The sequence below is a fragment of the Lepidochelys kempii genome, chromosome 11, assembly GCF_965140265.1.
Source record: "Lepidochelys kempii isolate rLepKem1 chromosome 11, rLepKem1.hap2, whole genome shotgun sequence".
Lineage (NCBI taxonomy): Eukaryota > Metazoa > Chordata > Testudines > Cheloniidae > Lepidochelys > Lepidochelys kempii.
In genome coordinates, this window is record NC_133266.1 from 1,819,777 (window position 1) to 1,845,806 (window position 26,030).

General features: G+C 56.1%; 1 protein-coding gene across 2 annotated transcripts in view; it reads right to left on the bottom strand.

Moving 5' to 3' along the window:
• The window catches only part of WNT10A (Wnt family member 10A), a 51,778-nt gene that overhangs the window by 9,066 nt on the left and 16,682 nt on the right, over positions 1-26,030 (bottom strand). For both annotated transcript variants that reach the window (XM_073304881.1, XM_073304882.1), the window contains one exon: positions 15,387-15,763. In XM_073304881.1, the coding sequence (XP_073160982.1) occupies positions 15,387-15,763 (377 nt within the window). The remainder of the gene's footprint in view (positions 1-15,386; positions 15,764-26,030) is intronic.

Sequence of the window (26,030 nt, forward strand, 5' to 3'; positions counted from 1 at the left end):
GACTGGGGCTCAGCCACACGCAGCCCTAGAATGTGAGAGCAAAGTAACTGAAAGGGCAGTGTCTGTCCCCCCCCAATCCCTCCCAAGCTCTCATCTCCAAAGGTGCTGCACAGACACCGTGTGCCAGGCAAGAGCTCACAGTCCAAGTAGCCCAGGCCAACAGAGGAAGGACTGTTATCCCCACTGCACAGATGGGGAAACTGAGGCCCAAAGCCATTAGACTGCAACGCAGCCAATCCAGCGATGTCGAGCTCCACAGGGCTGCCCTGGGTCTAAGCTCAGAGACAGGCTGGTCCCTGCTAGTGCATGTTAGCAATGTGTGAGCTAAACTTAACCCCTCTTCGGAGTTAAGCTCCATGGTCCCACAGGGCAGCTGGGGCCCAGCTGGGAATCAAATCCGGCCCTCCCAAGTCCCATTAACCACTAGCTCAGCCATTCTTCCGTGCCTGGACACACCTCTGTCCCTTGTTCACTGACACACATGTCCTTGCACATGCATGCTTGGGCTCCCCCACCCCCACCCCCACCCAGTGCTTCCCACACACACCCAAAGCATTTTATTGCCATTCTTAACTCCGGGAAGCCTTTGTTGTGAGATTAATAGGCTCCCACTCCCCTTTCATCTCAGCCCTCTGATCCTGAGTGCTCCATAAAATACAACCCTACAAGGGAGCTGGGCTCTGAGGTCCCGTCCCCAGCCCTCCCTCGGGCCCCATTCTCAGCTGTTCTGTTCCTGTGTTATGGCCTTGGAAACCCCCTCTCCAAGGGGATGGACCACTGCCGACTAGCCTGGGCCAGGAGCCAGCGATCGCAGCATTCTGTGGCTGAGAAGAAGCTCCATTTTGGGTCACGGTCCCAGGATTCCCATTTATCAGCTGTGACCGTCCCAGGCCAGCTGGGAGCGAAGCCTCCCCGGGCGTGTAGGTGGAGGGATACGGAAAGCAGTATGCATCAAACTGCTCTCTACACCATTGCTAAGAGCGCTGCGAAACTGGGGGCACACCCCGGCCACGTGGGGACGAGCAGAGGTTTATAGGCACCCATTTGGGGTGGCTTCCGCACTGCATCCATCCCAAAGCCATGCCAGTGAAACCTGTGCCCCAGCCCAGCCTGTAAGCCCGACAGAGCAAACACGGATTAGTGGGGAGTAATGGCGCCTCATGCCCTCTCTCCCCCCTTCCGTCTCAAGCGGCCACCAAGCGCTTTGCAGGGTGGGCTGAACCCTGCAGGATTACTGAAACCCCTCAGCACCCAGCGCAATGGGGACCTATGCAAAGACAGGAATCGCTACACCACCACTCAAATGCAGCCACCTCTGGGCTGGAACATGGCAGCTGATTAACTGTTCACAGCAAAACTCCACAGCAGTTTGCTATGGGAGTCTCTTCACTTCTGTCTTCATCTTTGTGTGTGTGTGTTACAAAATATAACTATAAAATAAAATAAAAACTCAGCTTTGAAACCAGCTAGTCATGCCCACAGTGTCACATGAGTTCCTAGCCCTGATAGTGTCCTTCCCCTTCCCCAGATGTTTTATACCCATTTGTCGCCTCTCATGTGGAATTAGAATATTAACTCTGTGCGGCAGGGCCCTCTGTTTTTGTACAGCTACTAACACAATGGGATGACAGCCCTGCTTTGGGGCTTGTGGCCCGCTGCATTGCAAGTACTAATCACATCTCACCGCCCCTGCAGGGAGAGAGGTGGATGATAAAGACCCTGAGTTAGTCTGGCCAGGAGTCCCCCAGTAAATAGCCCCATTCTTGGAGAAAATACCATGAGAGAAGCTGGGACTGGATGGCAGGGGATGGATCATTGCCCTGTTCTGTTCATTGCCTCTGAAGCATCCAGCACCAGCCGCTGTCAGAGACAGGACACTGGGCTAGACGGACCCTTGGTCTGACCCAGTGTGACCGTTCTGATGAGAGTTTAAGGAGCTGGGTGATCTGGGCTGTCTCTGCTCTCCATGCTGGCTGCGGGTTTCTAGGTGCCCTGGTTGCTCAGTGGATCGGGTTTTACATTCAGCAGGCGATCGCAGGCCGGGCAATCACCTGGCCAGGCAGCAGCGTGCGCACTGCACAGGGCCGGGCGTTCATCCTTGAAGCTGCACCGCACAATAGCCAGCCAGCGACGCCCTCCAGCATCATCCGGGGCCATCGCTCACTCACGGCCCCAGCGTGAGGCCCGGCGGGCTGGCTCCGGGAGGGGCAGCTGGGCGGGGGTGATGATAATGCCTCCCTCTAGCTTAGTTGTACCCAAACAGCTGCTAATGAAGAGATCACCAACGGCCTCCAAGAGGGAGTGATGGAAGAACCAGTGTCCGGACAGCGCCCTGGAGCGTCTCTTGCAGGGACGGCAGCTGAGGAGACAGGAGCAAGGCTGGGCTGCAGCCCTGCGGCTTTGCCCTGAGCCCAGCCTATCAGGCTCTCCCAGTACAAACCTCTAGCACCTTTGCAGAGGTTCTTGCAAGCAGGGTGAGCTCACACCAGCATGGCCAGGGATCTGAATATGCCTGCGCTCGGGGTTTGCACTTGAGCAGCTTCACCACTAGGTGCAATTGCAGCAATCCCCAGTGTAGACAGAGCCTCAGTCCAGTCTTTGTGGCCGGGACAACCAGGCACTGGCAGATTTCAGGTGCTTTTTCACCCAGGCAGGCAGATTTGCAGTTTCTATGTTGGTAGCAGGGACCATGGCCTGTTTTTGCCTCCAGTCTCAACTCAGGGTTCACTCAGGAACATTCTCATAGGCGGGGGTCAGGAATGAGAGAGGAGACTTGAAATAATAAGGGCAGGAATCTGTGTCCTATACACTTTCGATGACTGGCTGGAACACAATTGTTGTAATCGCATGTGTGATTCCTTATGGCGCCCTGCTGGACAGAAATGTTCCATTGTGTGTCCTTGGCTGTGTACCGCAGCAAGCTAGTGGAGATTTCCCTTCAGTGTGTGATCAGGGCTCTTGGACCAGGAGGCCCTGGATTCTATCCTAGCTGTAGCCATGGCGTTTCAAGTGGCCTCCACATGCAACAGACCATGCCGCCTGTGTTCTGCGACGGCAGCTGGTACGTCCTAGATGGCCACTGGTTTGTCACAATATCATGTTCTGTTCTTGTCCCTGAGACCAGCTGTCACGGAGTGTGGGGGAGTCCAGGCCCTGCACCCCTCTTCCTGGGATTCACTGAGACTCTCAGCCAGCCAGTAAAACGGAAGGTTTATTGGACAACAGGAACACAGTCCAAAACAGAGCTTGTGGGTACAACCAGGACCCCTCAGTCAAGTCCTTCTGGGGGAGCAGGGAGCTTAGACCCCAGCCCTGGGGTTCCCTGCGTTCCACCACCCAGCCCCAAACTGAAACTAAACGCCCCCCAGCAGGCTCCCTTCTGCAGCTTCTGTTCACATTCCCGGGCAGAGGTGTTACCTCCCCGTCCCCCGCCTGGCTCAGGTGACAGGCTCTCAGGTCTCCCATTGAAACTCCCCTGCCACATTCCCAGGTCAACGCTCCCCCCACCCTGCTGCGTCACATCTCTCCCCCCTTCGAGACTGAACTGAGCGGGGTCACTCTGACCAGTGACCTGGGGAAGTTCGGGGCCCCCTCTCCGGGACAGCGCATCCGCTATCAGGTTGGCACGTCCCTTCATGTGGACCACGTCCATGTCGTAATCCTGCAGGAGCAGGCTCCACCTCAGGAGTTTGGCGTTGGCTCCTTTCATCTGGTGCAGCCAGGTCAGGGGAGAGTGGTCGGTGTACACGGTGAAGTGCCGCCCGAAGAGATAGGGCTCTAGTTTCTGGAGGGCCCACACCATGGCCAGGCACTCCTTCTCGATGGCCGCGTAGTGTAGCTCCCAGGGTAGCAACTTCTTGCTCAGGTACACAATGGGGTGTCTCTCCCCCTTTTCATCCTCCTGTATTAACACCGCCCCCAGTCTCGTGTCTGAGGCGTCGGTGAACACCACAAAGGGCTTGTCAAAGTCTGGGTTTGCCCGAACTGGGCCACTGACCAGAGCCTCCTTCAGCGCCCGGAAAGCCTCCTGGCACTGCTCGGTCCAGACCACCTTGTCTGGCTTCCCCTTCTTGCACAGCTCCGTGATGGGGGTGGCGATGGCGCTAAAGTGGGGCACAAATCTTCGGTAGTATCCTGCCAGCCCAATAAAGGCTTGGACCTGCTTTTTGGTGTGGGGAGCGGGCCAGTCTCTGATCACCTCCACCTTGGCTGGTTCCGGCTTTAGGCGGCTGCTCCCCACCCGATGGCCCAGGTAAGATACTTCCGCCATCCCCACCTTGCACTTCTCCGCTTTTACAGTCAGCCCAGCCCCCTGGAGTCGGTCCAGCACTTGTCTAACCTGGGACACGTGGTCCTCCCAGGTCTGGCTAAAGACACAGATGTCATCAATATATGCCACGGCAAAACTCTCCATCCCCCTCAGGAGCTGGTCCACTAGGCGCTGGAAGGTGGCCGGCGCTCCCTTGAGGCCGAAAGGCAGGGTCAGGAACTCATAGAGCCCCAGAGGGGTGATAAAGGCCGATTTCAGCCGGGCATCTGCATCCAGCGGCACTTGCCAGTAGCCCTTTGTAAGATCCATGGTGGTAAGGTACCGAGCTCCTTCCAGCTTGTCTAGGAGCTCGTCCGGCCTGGGCATGGGGTAGGCATCAGATACAGTGATGGCATTGAGCTTCCGATAGTCCACACAGAACCGGACCGACCCGTCCTTTTTGGGGACCAGCACCACCGGCGAGGCCCAAGGGCTGGCAGATGGCTGGATCACCCCCAAAGCCAGCATGTCCCGGACCTCTCTTTCCAGGTCCTGAGCAGTTTTCCCTGTGACTCGGAAGGGGGAGCATCTTATCGGCAGGTGCGACCCTGTCTGCACCCGGTGGACAGTCAGATTAGGGCATCCAGGCTGGTTGGAAAACAGTTGTCGGTATGGATGCAGCACCCCCCTGACCTCAGCTTGCTGGGCAGGGGTTAGCTGATCCGAGAGGGGAATTGTTTCCAGGGGGGAACCAGCTCTGGTCCCAGGGAATAGATCTACTAAAGGGTCATCTCCCTGCTCCTCCCACTGTCCACACACGGCCAACACCACATTCCCCCTGGCATAATATGGCTTCATCATATTCACATGGTACCCCCGGCGGTGGTGTGCCCGGTTCGACAGCTCCACCACATAGTTTACCTCCTTGAGCTGCTTGACAACCTTTAAAGGGCCCTCCCAGGCGGCCTGTGGTTTGTTCTTTCTCACGGGGATGAGAACCATCTCCTGATCCCCGGTGGCGTAGGCACAGGCCCGCGCCGTGCGGTCATACCAGACCTTCTGCTTCCTCTGGGCTCTGGCCAGATTCTCCCTGGCCAGGCCCATGAGTTCAGCCAGTCTCTCTCGGAAGATCAGGACATACTCCACCACTGACTCTCCATCGGGAGTGGCCTTCCCCTCCCACTCGTCTCTCATCAGGTCCAGGGGGCCCCTCACCCTCCTGCCATATAACAGTTTGAAAGGCGAAAATCTGGTAGACTCCTGGGGCACCTCCCTGTACGCGAACAGCAGGTGAGGTAAGTACTTGTCCCAATCCTGCGGGTGCTGGTTCATAAAGGTTTTCAGCATCATCTTTAGCGTCCCATTAAACCTCTCCACCAGCCCATTGGACTGGGGGTGATAAGCTGAGGCCCAGTCGTGCCGGACCCCACATTTCTCCCACAAGCACCGGAGCAGGGCCGACATGAAGTTGGAGCCTTGGTCTGTCAAGACTTCCTTGGGGAACTCCACTCGGCTGAAAATGGTCAGGAGCGCATCGGCCACGGTGTCGGCTTCAATGGAAGCTAAGGGCACTGCCTCGGGTTAGCGGGTGGCAAAATCTACCACCACCAGAATGTATTTCTTCCCCGACCGGGTCGTCCTGCTGAGAGGCCCCACGATGTCCATGGCCACCTTCTAGAAAGGCTCCTCTATGATGGGCAAAGGTTTCAAAGCCGCTTTCCCCTTGTCCCGGCCCTTCCCCACCCTCTGACAGGGGTCACAGGATCGGCAATACTGCCGGACCGTGGTAAAGACCCCGGGCCAGTAAAAGTTCTGTAGCAACCTCTGCCGGGTGCGCCGGATTCCCTGGTGCCCTGCGAGGGGGATGTCATGGGCCAGGGACAGGAGCCTGCGGCGATACTTCTGGGGGACCCCCAGCTGCCTCCTGACCCCACAGGACTGTACTTCCCTTGTGGAGCCCATTCTCGGTACAGGAACCCCTTCTCCCACAGGAACCTCTCCTGGCAGCCTCTCCTCATGGTCCGTCCCACACTGAGGTCGGCCAGGTCCCTGAGCTTCCGCAAGGAGGGATCTTTCCTCAACTCGGCCTGGAACTCAGCGGCTGGGGAAGGGATGGGGACCGGTTCCCCCTCAGTGGCCAGGTCTGAGGCCTCCACCTCTCTGAGCCGTGCCCCTCGGCGCTCCCTCCCCACCAGGGCAGGGTCCTGCGCCTCCGGTGTGATACCCTCCCCGAGGTCAGGGCGCAGTGCCCCTCGCCGGCTCTGGCTACGCGTCACAACCAGGGCGGTCTGGGGCTTGCTTGGCCAGTCCTCTAGGTCTCCCCCCATCAAAACTTCAGTGGGCAAATGGTGATGTACCCCCACATCCTTGGGGCCCTCCTTGGCCCCCCATTTCAGGTGTACCCTTGCCACGGGCACCTTAAATGGAGTCCTGCCCACCCCCGTCAGGGTCAGGTAGGTGTTGGGCACCACCCGATCTGGGGCCACCACCTCGGGCCGGGCCAGCGTCACCTCCGCGCCCGTATCCCAGTGTCCATTGACCTTCCTCCCATCCACCTCCAGGGGAACAAGGCACTCGCTCCGGAGGGACAGCCCCACGCCCACCCTGTAAACCGAGCACCCTGAGTCCAGAGCCTCCAGCCTTCTGGTGGAGCTGGCCGGGGGTACTCTTCCCTCCTGAGCAGGTGGTAAACTGGTAGCCCCCCTTGCCTGGGCCGTCTTCCCCTCGTCCAGCGGGGTCCCTACCCAGTTAACCCTGGGTAGGTTGGGTCTGCTCAGTTTGTCCCTGAGCCTGGGGCACTGGGTCTGTACGTGGCCTCTCTGGCCACAGTGATAGCAGCTCCGGTCACGTTGGTCCCCTCGAGCGGGTCGGAGGGGCCCGACGCCAGGCGTTCCCCTTGGGAGGGGGTTCTCCCTATTTCCCCGCTGGGAGGCTCCATGGTGACTCTCTCTCTGCATCGGGGGGGCCTGTTCTTTTGGGACTCCTCCCTGCTACCCCCGACCGACTGTTCACAAACTCGTCGGCCAGCTGCCCTGCGTGCTGGGGGTTCTCGAGCTTTTTGTCCACCAACCACAGCCTCAGGTCGGACGGGCACTGTTCATACAGTTGCTCCAGTACGATTAGGTCCAGCAGGTCCTCTTTAGCTTGGGCCCCAGCTGTCCACTTGCGGGCACATCCCTGCATCCGGTTGACCAGTTGTAGGTAGGTGACCTCAGGCGTTTTACGCTGACTCCGGAACCTTCTCCGGTACATCTCGGGGGTCAGCCCAAACTCACGGAGCAGGGCCTGTTTGAACAGTTCATAGTCCCCTGCCTCCACCCCTGTCATCCGGCTGTACACCTCCACGGCTTTGGGGTCCAGTAAGGGGGTGAGAAACTGGAGCCTGTCTGCAGGGTCAACCCTGTGCATCTCGCAGGCATTCTCAAAGGCCGTCAGGAAGCTATCTGTGTCCTCCCCCTCCTTACGCTGGGCCAGGAAGCACTTATCAAAGCTCCTTGCAGTCTTGGGTCCCCTCTCACTCACCGCAGCCGGGGCCCCACTGCTCCTCAGCCTGGCCAGCTCCAGATCATGCTGTCTTTGTTTCTCCTTCTCCTGATGTTCCCGCTCCTTCTCCTCCTGCTCATGCTTACCTTGTTTTTCATGATCCTCCAGCTCCCTCATTTTCATCTCCCTCTCCCATTCCAGCCGCCTCCGCTCCAGGGATGGGGAGCTCCGCCGGGAGGATCCCCTGCTGGCTGCCGGGGTCAGGGTGCCCTCGATATTCGCTGGGCTTCCCCCAACCCCTCCCCCAGGCATAGGTAGGAAGGGTCTTGGGATGTCCTGGGCAGCAGTCTGACCCCTCCCAGCCCGGTAAGGCCCCAGGGCCCACGCTGCGTCTGCCGGGCGGCTTCCCTCAGGGACAGGGATCGGGTCATCCCTCTCCTCCAACTGGGCAATCAGCTATTCCTTGGTGGACCTCCCAATGTGCAGCCCCCTCTGCCTGCACAGCTCCACCAGGTCGCTCTTAAGGCGTTTAGCGTACATCTCCCTGCTGGCCACTCGCAGGCCGGGCAGCTTCCCACGGTTTCCAGGAAAAGCCCTTAGTGTGCCAGTCCTTCTTGAGGTCACTGACTCTTTGCCAGGGTCAAGCTGCAGACTCCTCCGCCTCTGGGACCGCTCGCTGCAATCCCCCGGGGGACCCTGTTACTGCAAAAGTCCTTCTCTCTGGTCACACACTCCCAGGGGTTAACCGCCCCCTGAAACTGTCTCTCGCTGAATCTTCAGCACGCCTGGTCCCCGTCAATCCCCCTTTGTTTTACTGTTCCCCAGTCACTTACTGCAGGAAGCGCCGTTCACAGGGTGCAGTACATCCCACCGCTGCCACCAATTGTCACGGAGTGTGGGGGAGTCCAGGCCCTGCACCCCTCTTCCTGGGATCCACTGAGACTCTCAGCCAGCCAGTAAAACAGAAGGTTTATTGGACAACAGGAACACAGTCCAAAACAGAGCTTGTGGGTACAACCAGGACCCCTCAGTCAAGTTCTTCTGGGGGAGCAGGGAGCTTAGACCCCAGCCCTGGGGTTCCCTGTGTTCCTCTCCCCAGCCCCAAACTGAAACTAAACCCCCCCAGCAGGTTCCCTGCTGCAGTCTCTGTTCACATTCCCGGGCAGAGGTGTTACCTCCCCCTCCCCCTCCCCCTCCTGGCTCAGGTGACAGGCTCTCAGGTCTCCCATTCGCAAAAAGAAAATGAGGACTTGTGGCACCTTAGAGACGAACCAATTTATTTGAGCATGAGCTTTCGTGAGCTACAGCTCACTTCATTCAAACTCCCCTGCCACATTCCCAGGTCAACACTCCCCCTCCCTGCTGCGTCACATTGTCACACCAGCCCCGGGGCCGCACTGGGCTCGAGTTAGATAAAATGGTTCCCCGCCTGCTAGCCACAGAGAAGCCACAAGCAGGGTCCATGTCTGGCTCAGAGGACTCTGCATGCCATTCGCCCCTTGTTACTAGAGTAATCTCATGGTGCAATGCCCCAGAACACCTGTGTTAGACAGGAGGCCAGACTAGCTAACCAGGGTGGTCCCTTCTGCCCTTAAGGGGACTCAGAGTTCTGAGCATCTGTCACAGCCTGCACCAACTGTTACTTGTGGTGTGACCAATTGTGTGGTCTCTCCTTGCTTGGGGGTAGAGACCTATATTAACCCCCGCTAGGCAGCTGTGTGGGTGTGCACACAGTGTGTGTATTGCCCAGAGCATACACAGGCTATTACACTGGTAGCTGGTAAAAATGATCCACAAGCCGACCCACATACAGGTGTTCTGATGGCATCCCAGTAACCACACGAGCAACACAAGAGCCACCAGAACCCTGGGCCCGCTCCACATCCCAGGTTCCTCTTCTGCTACATTATTACACACACTATGTTTAGAGAACACTGAGGTTGCAACACTGAGCAGTCAAAAGTTAGGAAATACCAGAAGGAAGGGCGCCCACATAACCTTAATTCAGCCCCCTTGTGTGTATGCATTATGGCTCTTTTGTCCCTTCGGTATTCAAATCAGGCGTTTTCCTCCTCTGCACTTCCTGGGTCCAGCAGGGGGGTAACTGAGGACCCAGGATATACACAGGCTCCCTGATGTCAGTACAGGGCCTGGCTGACACTGTAACCTCTGGCAAGACTGGCAGCCAGGAGGAGCAAATGCAGGGAAAGTCTGGGCTGGAGCACGCTCAGCCACTGTGTGGGGATGGCGCATGTGCTGTCCGGTCACATGTAGAAGCTGAAAGGGGACTGAGCGTGCTCAGTGAGGTTGGAATCAATGGGAAATTTAGCTGCGGAACTCTAACAAGGTTCTACTAAGCACGTGTAAATTGAGATTTTTCAGAGGCCTATAACTTGGCCAAATTTGGGCAGCTTTTCTTGGGAATAATAAAAGACTCATCCCAGTGACCAGGGTGACCTCCCCACCAAATTTTAAGCCCCTGCGCCAAAGCACGGACACACTAGAACTTCTCAAACAAAAGGCCCTATGAATTGTTTTAACAGGGGCGGAACAATATATTGCCCCTCCTCTCGTTCTCGGAAAGGGCTGCACCATTTCTGCTGAACCTGTCCAGGAAAATGCAGCCTGAGGCAGATGCCCAGCTTTGCAAATGTCAGCTTGGATGGTTGAAGTTTGGCAAAGTTATAAGCGACTGAAAATAGGGCCTTATAATGGGAGGTGTTAGAGAACCTGAACTGTGGGTAGGACTACGAGCAGACTAGGACAGCCCGTGTGAAACAGCAAGCAAGGGCCTGATTCTCCCATGGGCTTCATTATGAAAGGGCTCTGTGTGTGTGTGCGTGTGAGCATGTGTTTTACACACATACTGCCTGTTCAGAATGAAGCACATGGGAGAATCAAGCCCTTACTTGCTACTCTACACTGCCCTGTATTGGATGGAATCAGAACTCCTCAGCTGTGTGTCATAGGGTCTATACTGTTAAGAGTGAAGTGGGATTCTCCTTTAGCTTAGGGGATTGTGGACTTGAAGCAAAAGACTTTGAGGATATGTCTGCACAGCAGCTAGAGACCCGCAGCTTGTGCCAGCTGACTTGAGCTCTCGGACCCTGCAGGGTGGGAGGGTCCCAGAGTTCGGGCTCCAGCCCAAGCCCGGGTGTCTACACAGCAAAGGAACAGCCCCACAGCCTGAGCCCCGTGAGCCCGCATGGGCTGGCACTGGCCAGCCAGAGGGTTTTCTTTGCTGTGTAGACACACCCTGAGTTTGATCCCGGCTGCCTCAGCAAAGTTCCTAGGTGGCTACTAATTTGTTACAGGGACAAAACAAACAAATCCGTTTGGCAAAAGCACCAAAGTCTGAGCAACGAGAGCTGGCACCAGCGTGGCCTCAGATGGGAAATCCTTGCGGAGCAAGGGGGCCAACCCGCTGGTCTGTGTTTCGACTAGCTGAGGAGAAGACTGATGGAGCTCGCGGATCAGCAACGCACCAATTGCACGAGAGCTTCCCAAAGACCACCTAGAGTCTGAGCGTATGGGGAAAGTTTTACTTGTCTGCACTGCCCAGTGACTAGCAGAATGGGGCCCTGCTCCGGGCCTGGGGTTCCCAGATGCAACTGTAATAGAAAGAATAATAAAATAAAGAACACGCTTTTTTAAAAATTCTATTCAGCGAGTCCCTCCGCCGTGGGTCGCCTGCAGGGATACGGGTTGTATGGTTCCGCTCGAAGAAAAGAAACCCCCAGATTAGAGGTTTTGGGGGGATTTGCAGTCAGATCTGAACAGCTGAGAGCTGGAGGAGGGGCAGCTGTGACAGCACCAATAACTAAGCCAATTGTGTCATTAGAGGAGAGTTTGGAACAAACTGATAAACTAAACAGCAATAAGTCACCAGGACCAGATGGGATCCCCCAAGAGTTCTGAAGGAACTCAAATGTGAAAGTGCAGGACTACTAACTGTCGTCTGTAACCTATCGTTTAAATCAGCTACCAGATGACTGGAGGGTAGCTAATGTGATGCCAATTTTTAAAAAAGACTCCAGAGGCAATCCCGGCAATTACAGGCCGGTAAGCCTGACTTCAGTACCGGGCAAACTGGTTGAAACGATAGTAAAGAACAAAATTATCAGACACAGAGATGAACATAATTTGTTGGGGAAGAGTCAACATGTTTTTTGTAAAGGGAAATCAGGCCTCACCAATCTATTAGAATTCTTTGAAGGGGTCAACAAGCATGTGGACAAGGAGGATCCAGTGGATCTAGCGTATTTAGATTTTCAGAAAACCTTTGACAAGGTTCCTCACCAAAGTCTCTTAAGCAAAGTAAGCTGCCACGGGATAAGAGGGAAGGTCCTTTCATGGATCAGTAACCGGTTAAAAGATAGGAAACAAAGGGTAGGAATAAATGGTCAGTTTTCAGAATGGATAGTGGTAAATAGTGGTGTCTCCCAAGGGTCTGTACTGGGATCAGTCCTATTCAAAATATTCATAAATGATCTGGAAAAAGGGGTAAACAGTGAGGTGGCAAAATCTGCAGATGATACAAAAGTACTCAAGATAGTTAAGTCCCAGGCAGACTGAGAAGAGCTACAAAGGGATCTCTCAAAACTGGGTGATTTGGCAACAAAATGGCAGCTGAAATTCAATGTTGATAATTGCAAAGTAATGCACAATGGAAAACATAATCCCAACCCTACATATACAATGATGGGGTCTAAATCAGCTGTTACCAATCAAGACAGAGATCTTGGAGTCATGGTCGATAGTTCTCTGAAATCATCCACTTCATGCGCAGCGGCCGTCAAAAAAGCGAACAGAATGTTGAGAATCATTAAGAAAGAGACAGATAATAAAACAGAAAATATCATGTTGCCTCTATATAAATCCATGGTACGCCCACACCTTGAATACTGCATGCAGATGTAGTTGCCCCATCTCAAAAAAGATATATTGGAATTGGAAAAGGTTCAGAAAAGGGCAACAAAAATGATTAGGGCTATGGAACAGCTGCCGTATGGGGAGAGATTAATAAGACTGAGACTTTTCAGCTTGGAAAAGAGATGACATGGAGGGGATACGATAGAGGTCTATAAAATCATGACTGGTGTGGAGAAAGTAAATAAGGAAATGTTATTTACTTCTTCTCATAACACAAGAACTAGGGGTCACCCAATGAAATTAATAGGCATCAGGTTTAAAACAAACAGAAGTATTTTTTCACTCAACACACAGTCAACCTGTGGAACTCCTTGCCAGAGGATGTTGTGAAGGCCAAGACTATAACAGGGTTAAAAAAAGAACTAGTTAAGTTCATGGAGGATAGGTCCATCAATGGCTATTAGCCAGGATGGGCAGGGATGGTGTCCCTAGCCTCTGTTTGCCAGAAGCTGGGAATGGGCGAGGGGAAGGATCACTGGATGATTCCCTGTTCGGTTCATTCCCTCTGGGGCACCTGGCCCTGGCCACTGTCGGCAGACAGGACACTGGGCTAGATGGACCTTTGGTCTGACCCAGTCTGGCCGTTCTTAGGTTCTTATGTTAATTGCCTGATGACATACTTTAGTTTATTTGCATATTGCATTCCTATTGGTTGAAAGGCTTTAAAGGTCTGTGTGGGGTTTTGTCCCCTCTTCCCGCAGGCAGTTCGCCCAGGGTGCTATTTGCCCTCAGGCCGGCCCCACGGGAAGGAGTCCCTGCCTGCATGGTGGGGATCTCTGCTTCTCCAGCCTGCACAGCCACAACTGCTGGGAGGGAGTTTGGGGATAGGAGGGGCTGCAGGGGTGAGGGCTGTGGGGCTGAGGATGAGAGGCTTGGGGTGTGGGAGGGGGCTCAGGGCTGAGGCAGAGGATTAGGGTGCAGGGGGATGAGGGCTCTGGCTGGGGCTGGGGTTGGGGGGTTTGGGGTGTTGGAGAGGCTCAGGGCTAGGGCAGAAGGACAGGGTAAGGGCAGTCTGCCCTGCCGTTAGTGAATAGGGGGCACTAGGACCCTGCAGCAGCAGTTGATGCGGGGAGCCTGCAGAGCAGAGTCAGCATGAGCCACAGTCTCTGGGGCCAGGGGAGGAGAGTGGGGGCAGCAAGTGGGGGCCGGGGGACACTTGGGGGAGCTGCAGGGGGGCGGCAGGCAGGGCCGAGGGAGAGACCTGGCCCCAAACATTGGTGGAGCCGGGCCCCCGGGCCCTGAATATTGGTGGAGCCCAGGCACCATGAGTGTATATAACTCGCCGCCCCTGCACCCTTGTGCACCAGGCCATCTTTGCTTTGCTGACCCCTCCGGTGTGCATGGACACACCCACACATGCACACCTGCCCGCCTGCACACACAGCTCCCTGGCCCCCAAGGCCTGTGGCTCCCTTGAAGCCTTTCCAGCAAAGCCTGGCCAAATTCCAAGTGGGGCGATTCCATTCTGCCCCCGAAGTGCCCCCGCAGCTCTTGTTCTCCAGGTCCCGTCCTACCCTGCTGAGCACTGTGAACCAGCTGCCACGTCACACCCCGAGGGGGCTGCCGCTCAGTGGTGGGTGGTGGGACATCCCCTCCCCCCGCCCAACGTCCATACACGGGACAAACGTCCCGTCAGCATTAGTGCAACCGCTACCTCAGCTCCCTCCTGAAAACCCACCTCTATTGCGGCGCCAGCCAACCCCCCCCACCCAGCCTTGGCCCAGCAAGTGCTGAGCTGGGGCTGCTGCTTCTCTGCTGCTCTCGGCTTATTGTTCCCCCTCTCTGCCTGTTTCCTCTACCGATCGCGCCCTGTCCGACCTGTGGCCTGGCAGCTCTCTGGGGCAGGGGCCATCCTGATCCGTCTGCCCAACGCCCAGCGCCATGCGGCCCGGATGGGGCTAATGGGGATGGACTGGAAGGCGCCCTGCAGAAGTGCAAAGAGCTTCTGATCTTGTGATGCCCTCCGCGGGGCTGTGCAGCCGTGTGACGGTGCGAGGAGCAAGCCCCCCGGTGCAGAGCGGGTCTCTCTGGCAAAGATGCCACGGCTCCCGCAAGAGGAAGATGTTTGCAAGGCGGGGGAGTCCCAGGCTCTCTTTTCCAGCCTGGTCTGGCTGAGGTGCCCCAAACCAAACCCCAATTCCTGTCTCTGTCAGACAACCCAGAACCCAACCAAAACAATCCCGACTCTGCTTCGCTCCGAATCTTTTCAGATGATTTGCTTCCCTCGAGGTGGGAAAAGAGAGCGGGGGATTTAAACCCAAAGGGAGGGAGAAAGGGGGATTTTCCCCACCAAAACGAAATGCGGAGAAATGCTTCCAAAAGACGCAGAGGAAAGTGGGAGTTTTCTGGCAGAAACGCCAGCTTGGTGGAATAGGGCGACCAGACAGCAAGTGTGAAAAATCGGGACGGGGGTGGGGGGTAATAGGAGCCTCTATAAGAAAAAGACCCCCAAATCACGATGGTCCCTCTAAAATTGGGACAACTGGTCACCCTAGGTGGAAAGGCCGTTTCAGGTCAAAATTTTCATTCAACAACAACATTTCGAGCAGCTGTGGGCGTGAGCAGCTTCCCCCGGCCCCCATTCCAGGAACCTGCCCTGGCTGCCCCTCGCAGAGGCATCGAGCGGGGGGATGTCCCCCAGTGCTGCCATGCCTGCCCCTGCTGCCACTGTGCACCACGGCGCCCCCCAGGGGAGATCTGCCCGCAGCGCGCACGGACTCACCTGCCGGCCGACACGGTTGTTGTGCAGCCTCATGCGGGAGTGGATGTCCCTGTAGGTTTCCCGGGAGTCGAGGAAATCCTTGGAAAACTTCTCCCCATAGTCCATATCGGGGCTGCAGCCCCCCCACTCCCAGGAGTCCTGGAGCCCTGGGGCCTCGGCCGGCATGTGCTCCAGGCGGACCCCGTGCACCATCCCTTTGCCCCGGTTCATGGCCTCCAGCTGGAGCCGGTGCAGCTTCGTGCGGAAGGCTTCCTCGTCCCCCCGGCGCTTCTGGTCGCAGCCGCAGGCCTGCAGCTTGCCGAGGGCACAGGCGTTGGAGACGGCGTGCACCACCCCGGCGGCCGCAATGGCGTAGGCAAAGGCGCTCTCCCGGAAGCCTGCAAGGAAGCGAAGGGCAGGGGGTCAGTCAGAGGCTGGGAAAGCAGGGGGTCCGGCCGGGGGACAGGCAGGACGGGGCACCGGGGGGGTTAGCCCAGCCCAGAGGAGTCAGGGTCTCCCAGCAGACCGACGGGCCAGCCGGGGCGGCGACAAGGCCTGGTTCGGCCTCCAGAACGCCCTGGGCTCTGCTGAGGTCTCCAGCACGGAGGCCGGTCGGTGCCAGTGGGGCTGGGAGCTGCTGGGATGTGGTGATGCCTGCCCTGAGGCCCCGGGGAAGTGCTGAGGGGGGCGACCTTCCGAGAGCCTCCCCCCCGGCCCCCGGGAGCCAGGCAGCCCTTCCACGAGGAGGCTCACCTGGGGCCCCACCGAGTGCCTGGCGCTGCTTCTTCCCCTCTAAGCGCTGAGCAAGGTGCTCAGTGCTGCCCCGGGGGGGGGGGACGACAGGGGTTCACCCACGGGGGGGGGAGGGGATGCCAAGGACAGCACAGGCCCACAGGCACCCGCGGAGGGTCCAATCCACAGGGGTTGAAGGTGTCTCTGCCTCTTTCTATGCTGTGCCTCCCACCATCCGCCCCCCCGGCCCCTTCTCCGGGGACCCCTCCAGCCCCCTGCCCTGCACCCACGCAGCCTGGAGCGCCTCTCTCACTCCCTCCCTTCCTGCCCTCCCACCCCAGCTCCCAACGTCTCACCCCTTTCACCCCACCCCGATCGCCCCGATCGCCAAGCCTAGGCTGGGCTCTCTCCTGCTGCAACCTTCCGCTGTCTGGCCTGCCCAGCCCATGGTCCGTCTGCTGCCCTCCCCCACCCCCCCACAGCAGACAGCCCTGCCACAGCCCTTCCCTCCACAGAGTGCAAAGCTCGTTGCAAAGCTGGGTCGGTATCATCACTGTCACTTTGCAGTGAGGGGGAACTGAGGCAGGGCCAGGGCAGGGGACTCCCCCCAGCTCTCACAGTGAGGCAGTGGCAGATAAAGGAGCGAAACTGAGACCTCCTGATTCCTGGTCGGGTGCCCCTTCCGCAGGCCCCCCCAACCCCCTGCAGCCCCTCACCTGCTGCCCTAGGTCCCACGCTGCTTCTGCATCACAGCTCAAGCCAGATCTCCTGCCCGTCCAAGCTCTCCATACCTCCAGCCCTGCCTCCGTCCATCCCTCCCCTGCCCCCTGCTTCCTGCCCCCTGCGTCTCCCCACGTGGCTGGAACGTGCCCAGCGCTGCGAGAATCCCGCCTTGCTGGGACTCCTCCATGCTCCGGGAGTCACTCCCTGCTCTGTGTTCCCTCTTGTCTTGTCTGCTTCTGTTGCCCTTTCACTGTAAGCCCTTTGGGGCAGATATCTGGTAACGCCTTGGCAGCGCCCTCCCACCACGCCGCAGGCATGATTCAGGGACCCCTTCCTCCACTGGGTCGGGGGGCTGCATTTCAGGGGGGCAGGGAGGCTCCAACAGTAAGAATGAGCTGCTCCGGAAGGGACCCCCTTTGCAGGCTGCGACCCCTTCTGGTAGGAGCCAGTATGTCTGCCAAGGTGGCGCTCCCATTCCACAGAGGGCATTTCATGCTGCCCCCGACTGGCTCGCCGGCAGCAGAGGAGACGGCCCGGGGCAGCTGGCATGTTCGAGAGGCGAGAGAAAAGTCCTGGATTCACACATATCAGGTGGAGACTGACAGGAGTTCAAGGAAAGCACACAGCAGGCATTGTCTCAGCATAGCAGTGCCCGGTGGCAAAGGAGGGGGTAAGGAGGATGCAGCTTTGCAGACGTTTGCTTTCTGCATCACAATCCCCCATGGTGCAGATGGGAAACTGAGGCCAGATTATGTGACTTGCCCAAGAGGTCACATGAGAAATCTGTGGCAGAATGGGGACCTGACCCAGAGTCTCCCAAGTCCCAGGATACAGCTCTAACCACTGGGTTACCCTTCCCCTCCCTCTCTCTGCTTTGTTCATCGCCCTGCCTGGGAGCAGAGTGATTGGTTTGATCTGACCTAGGGCTGGAGTCTCTGCTCCGTGGGGTGCAGGGGGTGTCAAGCTGCTGGAGACACCGTCAGGGAGCTCCCTGCGCAGGGGACTCGCCTACGGAGCTGGCAGTGAAGGCTTTGCCGGCCTCCACACCGGGCTGCTCAGAAAATGCCGATTATTTTGTGTGGGAAATTTGGAGGGGGGAAATCGGGGGGGGGGGTTCCTTCCAAATTCCCATTCAGATTTTTTGGTGATTTCCAACAAAAAGCCGAAAATCTGTCGGCTTTGGAGAGCTGAAGTTTTCCCAACAGGCCGAAAGCTTCCTGCGGAAACCCTGGTCCGGGTCGAAAGGTTGTGGGCGGCCCGGAAAATGTTTAGCTTGTTAAGTATTCATTCCAATGAAATTAAACTAATTAAAATGTGTAAACGCCAGCTGAAGGCGAGGGAGGGGCTGGGGCCGAGCAGAGCTCCCCCGTGATCCTCATGGCTCTAATTCACAGCAGGTCGGGCCGCCCGGGGTTCCAGGAGCTGCAACTCCTGAGTCCCACCCACTGCACCCACCAGGGCTAAGGTGGGGAGAGGAATCCGGCTTATCCACTGGTGTTTCTCTCCAGGGCTGGTGCTCTAGCCCCTTCCTTTGGAAAGCTGGTTCCTGGGGTCATGGATCAGTGTTCACGTCATGCTCCCCATCAGTGCCCGGCCCGAGCCGGGGAAGCTAACGATCCAACCAACGGACCACGTTCGGTGATGAATCCTGCGGTACCACCTGCATTAAGAAGAAGCCTGCAGCGCCCTGTGAAGACGGGTCAGGATCGCGAGTCTCCTTGGACAGACGGGAAAACTGGAGCCTGGAGCTGGGAGGTGCCTTCCCCAAGGTCACGCAAGGTCAGTGAGCAGAAGAGTAGGCCACAGAACCCAGGAGTCCTGCCCAAGCCCTTGTCCCCCGGCCCCCACTGCTCAGATGCCTCGAGGGGAAGCGAGAGCTGCAAGGGGTCAAAGAGCCCCTCTCAGGCTGATGTCCGGGTGAGGAAGGGATCTTGGCTTTCACAGGGCGAGGCCGGCAGGGCAGCCCGGAAACGGACAACTGCTCTGCTGGGCAGGCTCCCGCTTGGAGCGCACAGGACTCTGTGAGTCTGCTGCAGTTTCCACGGTAAACATCTGATGAAGTGAGCTGTAGCTCACGAAAGCTCATGCTCAAATAAATTGGTTAGTCTCTAAGGTGCCACAAGTACTCCTTTTCTTTTTGCGAATACAGACTAACACGGCTGTTCCTCTGAAACAGGACAGTATGCGATCGGGGTCCCCAGGACAGCCGCCTGGTGTGGATCCTGTGTTCCCTACCCCTCAGACTGGGCCTCCTGGCTCAATCCCCACGCCAGCCTTCTGCCCACCACAGCTCACCCGGGGTGGGGATGGGGGGGTGTCCAAGGCAGCCTTGGTCTTAACCAGCAACCCCCAACTCACTGCCTTGCTCCATGCCCCCCAGGGCGTCATAGAATCATAGATATCAGGGTTGGAAGAGACCTCAGGAGATCATCTAGTCCAACCCCCTGCTCAAAGCAGGACCAACCCCAACTTAATCACCCCAGCCAGGGCTTTGTCAAGCCGGGCCTTAAAAACCTCTAAGGATGGAGATTCCACCACCTCCCTAGGTAACCCATTCCAGTGCTTCACCACCCTCCTAGTGAAAAAGTTTTTCCTAACATCCAACCTAGACCTCCCGCACTGCAACTTGAGACCATTACTCCTCGTTCTGTCATCTGCCACCACTGAGAACAGCCGAGCTCCATCCTCTTTGGACCCCCCCTTCAGGTAGTTGAAAGCAGCTATCAAATCCCCCCTCATTCTTCTCTTCTGCAGACTAAACAATCCCAGTTCCCTCAGCCTCTCCTCGTAAGTCATGTGTTCCAGCCCCCTGATCATTTTCACTGCCCTCCACTGGACTTTCTCCAGTTTGTCACACCCCTTCTGTAGTGGGGGGGCCCAAAACTGGAAGCAGTACTCCAGATGTGGCCTCATCAATGCCGAATAGAGGGGAATAATCACTTCCCTCGATCTGCTGGCAATGCTCCTACTAATGCAGCCCAATTTGCCGTTAGCCTTCTTGGCAACAAGGGCACACTGTTGACTCATATCCAGCTTCTCAACCACTGTAACCCTAGGTCCTTTTCTGCAGAACTGCTGCCGAGCCATTCGGTCCCTAGTCTGTAGCGGTGCATGGGATTCTTCCGTCCTAAGTGCAGGACCCTGCACTTATCCTTATTGAACCTCATCAGATTTCTTTTGGCCCAATCCTCCAATTTGTCTAGGTCCTTCTGTATCCTATCCCTGCCCTCGAGCATATCTACCACTCCTCCCAGTTTAGTGTCATCCGCAAACTTGCTGAGAGTGCAATCCACACCATCCTCCAGATCATTGATGAAGATATTGAACAAAACTGGCCCCAGGACCGACCCTTGGGGTACTCCACTTGATACCGGCTGCCAACTAGACACGGAGCCATTGATCACTGCCCATTGAGCCCGACAATCTAGCCAACTTTCTATCCACCTTATCGTCCATTCATCCAGCCAATACTTCTTTAACTTGCTGGCAAGAATACTGTGGGAGACCGTGTCAAAAGCTTTGCTAAAGTCAAGGTATATCATGTCCACTGCTTTCCCCATATTCACAGAGCCAGTTATCTCATCACAGAAGGCAATCAGGTTGGTCAGGCATGACTTGCCCTTGGTGGATCCATGTTGACTGTTCCTGATCACCTTCCTCTCCTCCAAGTGTTTCAAAATGGATTCATTGAGGACCTGCTCCATGATTTTTCCAGGGTGAGGTGAGGCTGACCGGTCTGTAGTTCCCTGGATTCTCCTTCTTGCCTTTTTTAAAGATGGGCACTATATTTGCCTTTTCCCAATCGTCCGGGACCTCCCCTGATTGCCGCGAGTTTTCAAAGATAATGGCCAATGGCTCTGCAATCACATCCGCCAACTCCCTCAGCACCCTCGGATGCAGCGCATCCGGCCCCATGGACTTGTGCACGTCCAGCTTTTCTAAATAGTCCTTAACCTGTTCTTTCACCACTGAGGGCTGCTCACCTCCTCCCCATGCTGTGCTGCCCAGTGCAGCAGTCTGGGAGCTGACCTTGTCTGTGAAGACCGAAGCAAAAAAAGCATTGAGTATTTCAGCTTTTTCCACATCCTCTGTCACTAGGTTGCCTCCCCCATCCAGCAAGGGGCCCACACTTTCCCTGACCTTCTTGTTGCTAACATACCTGTAGAAACCCTTCTTGTTCCCCTTCACATCCCTTGCTAGCTGCAACTCCAGTTGTGTTTTGGCCTTCCTGATTACACCCCTGCATGCTCGAGCAATATTTTTATACTCCTCCCTAGTCATCTGTCCAAGTTTCCACTTCTTGTAAGCTTCCTTTTTGTGTTTTGTGTTCACCGAAGATTTCACTGTTAAGCCAAGCTGGTCGCCTGCCATATTTGCTCTTCTTTCTGCACATCGGGATGGTTTGTTCCTGGGCCTTCAATAAGGATTCTTTAAAATACAGCCAGCTCTCCTGGGCTCCTTTCCCCCTCACATTAGCCTCCCAGGGGATCCTGCCCATCAGTTCCCTGCGGGAGTCACAGTCTGCTTTTCTGAAGGCCAGGGTCTGTGTTCTGCTGCTCTCCTTTCTGCCTTTTGTCAGGATCCTGAACTCGACCATCTCATGGTCACCACTGCCCAGGTTGCCACCCACTTCTACGTCCCCAACAATTCTTCCCTGTCTGCCCGGGGCAGCCGCAGAGCCCCACTGACCACAGCCACCCTGCTCTGCCTGAGAGCTGGGGCAAGAGCTCCCAGTGAGTGTGCGAACCCAGCGGTGCCCCTGGGCTGCTTCCACCAGCTGGGAAAGAGCCGCGGCGTGGGTGTGCCGTACACCGTGGGCGCATGGCGAGAGCTGGGGCAGGAGGGGCCAGTGTGTGACCTGTCTTCCGTCCTTTGGCCTCCAGCAGCATCTTTTCCATTGGCATGGGGGCTGTACGGTGCCTGGGGGCTGTACGGGGTTTGAGGACTGAATGGGGTTTGAGGGCTGTATGGGGTTGGGGGCTGTATGGGGGCTGGCAGCTGAACAGGGCCTGGGGCTGGGGGCTGTAGGCAGACTGGGGGCTGTATGGTGGTTGGGGGCTGAACGGGGGCTAGGGCCTATATGGGCGTTGGGGGCTGTACAGGGCTGGGGGCTGTATGGGGGTTGGGGGCTATACGGGGGTTGGGGGCTTTGCTGGGGATTCCGATGGGGCAGGCGTAATCCAGCCAGAGCCAGAGTCAAAGCAGAGCGTAGAGCCCAGGATCAGGCCCCTTCACACTCAATGCCAGGAGAATGTCGAACAAGTGAAGGGCGCTCTGGGGACAGCAGTGGGAAGGGGGGGCTGGTATCAGAGCAGCGGGTAACGCGGGGCGCTAGCTTCTGAACAGAGGCTAAAAGAGAAAGAGGGGCAAGACCATCTAAGGGCTCCGTCTTGCAGCCTCGGTCATCGGGATCGGCCCCATGCGCTCCCATGCTAATCCCCCCACCTTCTCCCCTTCCGAGGTGGCTGGTGAGGGCCAAGCCATGGGGAGAACATGAAAGCAAACAGCATGTTCCTGCAGGCCCCCCAGCTGAGCCAGCTCCCGCAAGGCCCCGAAATGGCCTGTGAAAGTGATGCCCAGCTGGGAAGCTCGCCTTGTGCCAGCCACAGCCTGCAGGGAGCACGCGGCGTGCCGGGGGAGACGCTCCAGCTGGATGTCATTAGAGCTCCGCGGACGGAGAACGCCAGCAACAGCAGCTTCAGACTGCGCCCCCCTCCCCGCCCCCCCACCAACAGCACGGGCTGGGGATCTCTGCAGGCGGCAGATCTGGGGTGCAGCTGGTAGGGGTGCTGAGCAGGGACCGTTAATCAAAGCTGCTTCAGATCGGGGGGCTGCAACAATGTGAATAGTGGGGGGTGAACCCTGTGCATGATGGAAACCACTGCAAGGTAGGGGGCGCGGCGGCCTGCCCAGCCCCTCCACGCCAGACCTGCTGGCTTTTCTCACTGAGACTCTGAGACGGGCCGGTTGGGAACTCAGGGTTCCTTCCCCACGAGAGACGCGGCACCAGTGGGTATTTCCCGTTGTTGCTGCAATACTTCGGGTTCTTGTTGAAAGCCCTGAAATTTGTTGTTGATTTTGCTTTTTTCGCTTTGGGGGGGCGTCGGGTTTTTCAACAACTACGCGGAACATTTTTGATCCAAACAGAGGGTTGGGAGGGGGGTGTCCAAAAACGTCCAGGGTTTCCGTCGAAAGACGGCTTTCGATGAAAACGGTCGCAGCAGCTCTGGTCTGAGCCTGGGACCAGGGTAGCTACGCACATTGCAGCACGAGCATGGTTCCACCTGGCCTGCACCTGGCTCTCGCTGTTTGCAGGCATGACAGGCCCCTATCTCGGGCCTGGCAACGTCTGTGACTGCCAGACCCACTGGGGGGCAGATCCGCGAGACGGCCCACCTGGTTTGCCAGCCACGGTTGTGCCATTAGAGGAGAAACTGCTTTGATGGCCGCCCGCGGTGAGGTGCAAATGTCCCCTGGTGTATTTATTGGGTACTTAGCAAGCTTCACAAAGCTTTTCAGTGATTCATTGCCGTCTGCTTAGCAAGCTACTATGATCTTATGAGACGGACGCGAAATGCAGCTCCGAAACCTGAACGGAACGCCACGCTGCCGATTTGCGCGTTCATTTTTAAAATGCACTGGTGTAAAATAAACGAGACGCTGCTTAAAAGCAATCAGAATCTGCTCGCGGCCTCTTCTGTACCGTCTGACAAACTCATTCCCCGGGCCCCTGCGTCTTCCAGTGCCCAAGGTTAACAGTGCAATGTTTTCCGCTAACGCAGCCACACCAGTGCCTCCTTGTGGAGAACACGGGGGGGTCGTTGTTACAAAGCAAAGCACCATCACGGTTATTAGAAAATGAACTCCAGGGCATCTGCAAACAGTGATTTCTTTCTAACCCTTACGAGCCAGCCGAGTCAAGGACAATTTTCACCAGCACATCATGTACGTCTCCTCCCTCAGGCCCAGTTCTCTGCCAAACCCTCCTTTTCCAGCTCCACCGGCTTCAGAGGAAGAGCCGTTCAAAACGGCGGTGATATCGGTCTTTCACAAGGAGGCCCATGGCTGTCCCTCCCCACCTGTTCTCATTAACGATGGCCCCAGTTTTGCTCAAACTTTCCAAAAAGATTCACACTTGGACGGAGCCCAAACCTGAAAAAATTGCAGGCCAAAAGGGGAAGGTTTTGAGCAACTGAAAAAAGGGGGTGTGAGCACGGGAACTCTTGGGCACCCTAGGTCTGGCTGTCGCTAAGCACTGCAGGTATAATGTGAGCATGGGTCTGTTTTAAGTGTTGTCGGCATTCTGCGTTCCACCAGAGCCACATTGGAACCCACCAGGGATCAGAAACGGAGCAGTGCGGCTGCAGGCAACGGCCACAGTCACTTCCCCTCTCTTGGCAGAGGCACTTCCCAGGAGCCCATCCATGGACGGCACAGGAGAGCGTGAATAACCCTGCCCCAGGGACACGCGGCATGTTTACGGAGGAGTTCTAGGTCCACGGTAGGCATAAGGCCCCGACGGCACAGCCTGGGTCACCACAACCCTCCTGGGACGACAGAGGATGTTACAGCCCAAGCCTACGCAGACTCTGGGGCTATTAGAGAGGCCACGGGAAAGTCAGCTTCCCCAGGACACTGCAGCTCTGACCCTGCCAGGCCCACCAACTCTCACAGAAACCCCAATGTGGCCAGGCGTAAAGACCTTGCTGAACCAGGTGCTATCTGACAGCAGTTCTGAAAACACCCGTCCCCGCTGCGGCTCAGATTCCAGTGTCCAGAACGCTTGGGAGCGTTCATCTGTGCAGGCTCCATGTACCCAAACTGGAGCCAACCAAGAGAGTGTGGACAGTTTACCAGGAGAACGTAAGAACCAAGGGTCCATCTAGCCCAGTGTCCTGTCTCCGACAGTGGCCAGTGCCAGGTGCTTCAGAGGGAACAAAGAGAACAGGGCAACTATCGAGCAATCCATCCCCTGTTGTCCAGTCCCAGTTTCTGGCAGTCAGAGGTTTAGGGACACCCAGAGCAGGGGGTTGCATCCCTGACCAGCTGGCTAATAACATTGATGAACTTATCTAATTCTTTTGAATCCAGTTATACTTTTGGCCTCCACAACATCTCCTGGCAATGAGTTCCGCAGGTTGACTGTGCCTTGTGTGGAGAAATACTTTCTTTTGTTTGTTTTAAACCAGCTGCCTATTCATTTCATTGGGTGACCCCTAGTTCTTGTGTTATGAGAAGAAGTAAATAACATTTCCTTATTTACTTTCTCCACACCAGTCATGATTTTATAGACCTCTGTCATATCCCCCCTTAGTCGTCTCTTTTCTAAGATGAACAGTCCCAGTCTTATTACTCTCTCCTCACATAGAAGCTGTTCCATCACCCTGCTCAGTTTTGCTGCCCCTCTCTGTACCTTTTCCAGTTCTAATTTCTTTTTTAGATGAAGCAACCAGAAGTCAAGGTGTGGGCATACCATGGATTTCTATAGTGGCATTATGATATTTTCTCTTATTATCGATCCCTTTCGTAATGGTTCCTGACATTCTTTTTGCTTTTTTGACGGCCACTGCACATTGAGTGGATGTTTTCAGAGAACTATCCACAGTGACTCCAAGATCTTTCCTGAGTGGTCACAGCTAATTTGGACCCCATCATTTTATAGGTATAGTTGGGATTATGTTTTCCAACGTGCATTACTTTGCATTTATCAACATTGAATTTCATCTGCCGTTTTGTTGCTCAGTCACCCAATTTTGTGAGATCCCTTCATAACGCTTTGCAGTCAGTTTTGGACGTAACTATCCTGAGTACTTCTGTATCATCTGCAAACAGCCACCTCACTGTTTACCCCCTTTTCCAGATCATCTATGAATATGTTGAATAGCACAGGTCCCCATACAGATACTTGGGAGACGTCACTATTTACCACTTTCAGTTGTGAAAACTGACCATTTATTCCTACCCTTTGTTTCCTGTTTTTTAACCAGTTCCTGATCTATGAGAGGACCTTCCCTCTTATCCCATGACAGTTTACTTTGCTTCAGAGCCTTTGGTGAGGGACCTTGTCAAAGGCTTTCTGAAAGTCCAAGTACCCTACAGCCACTGGATCCCCCTTGTCCACATGCTTGTTGACCCCCCTCAAAGAATGCTAATAGATTGGCGAGGCCTGATTGCCCTTGACAAAAGCTGTGTCGACTCTTCCCCAACATA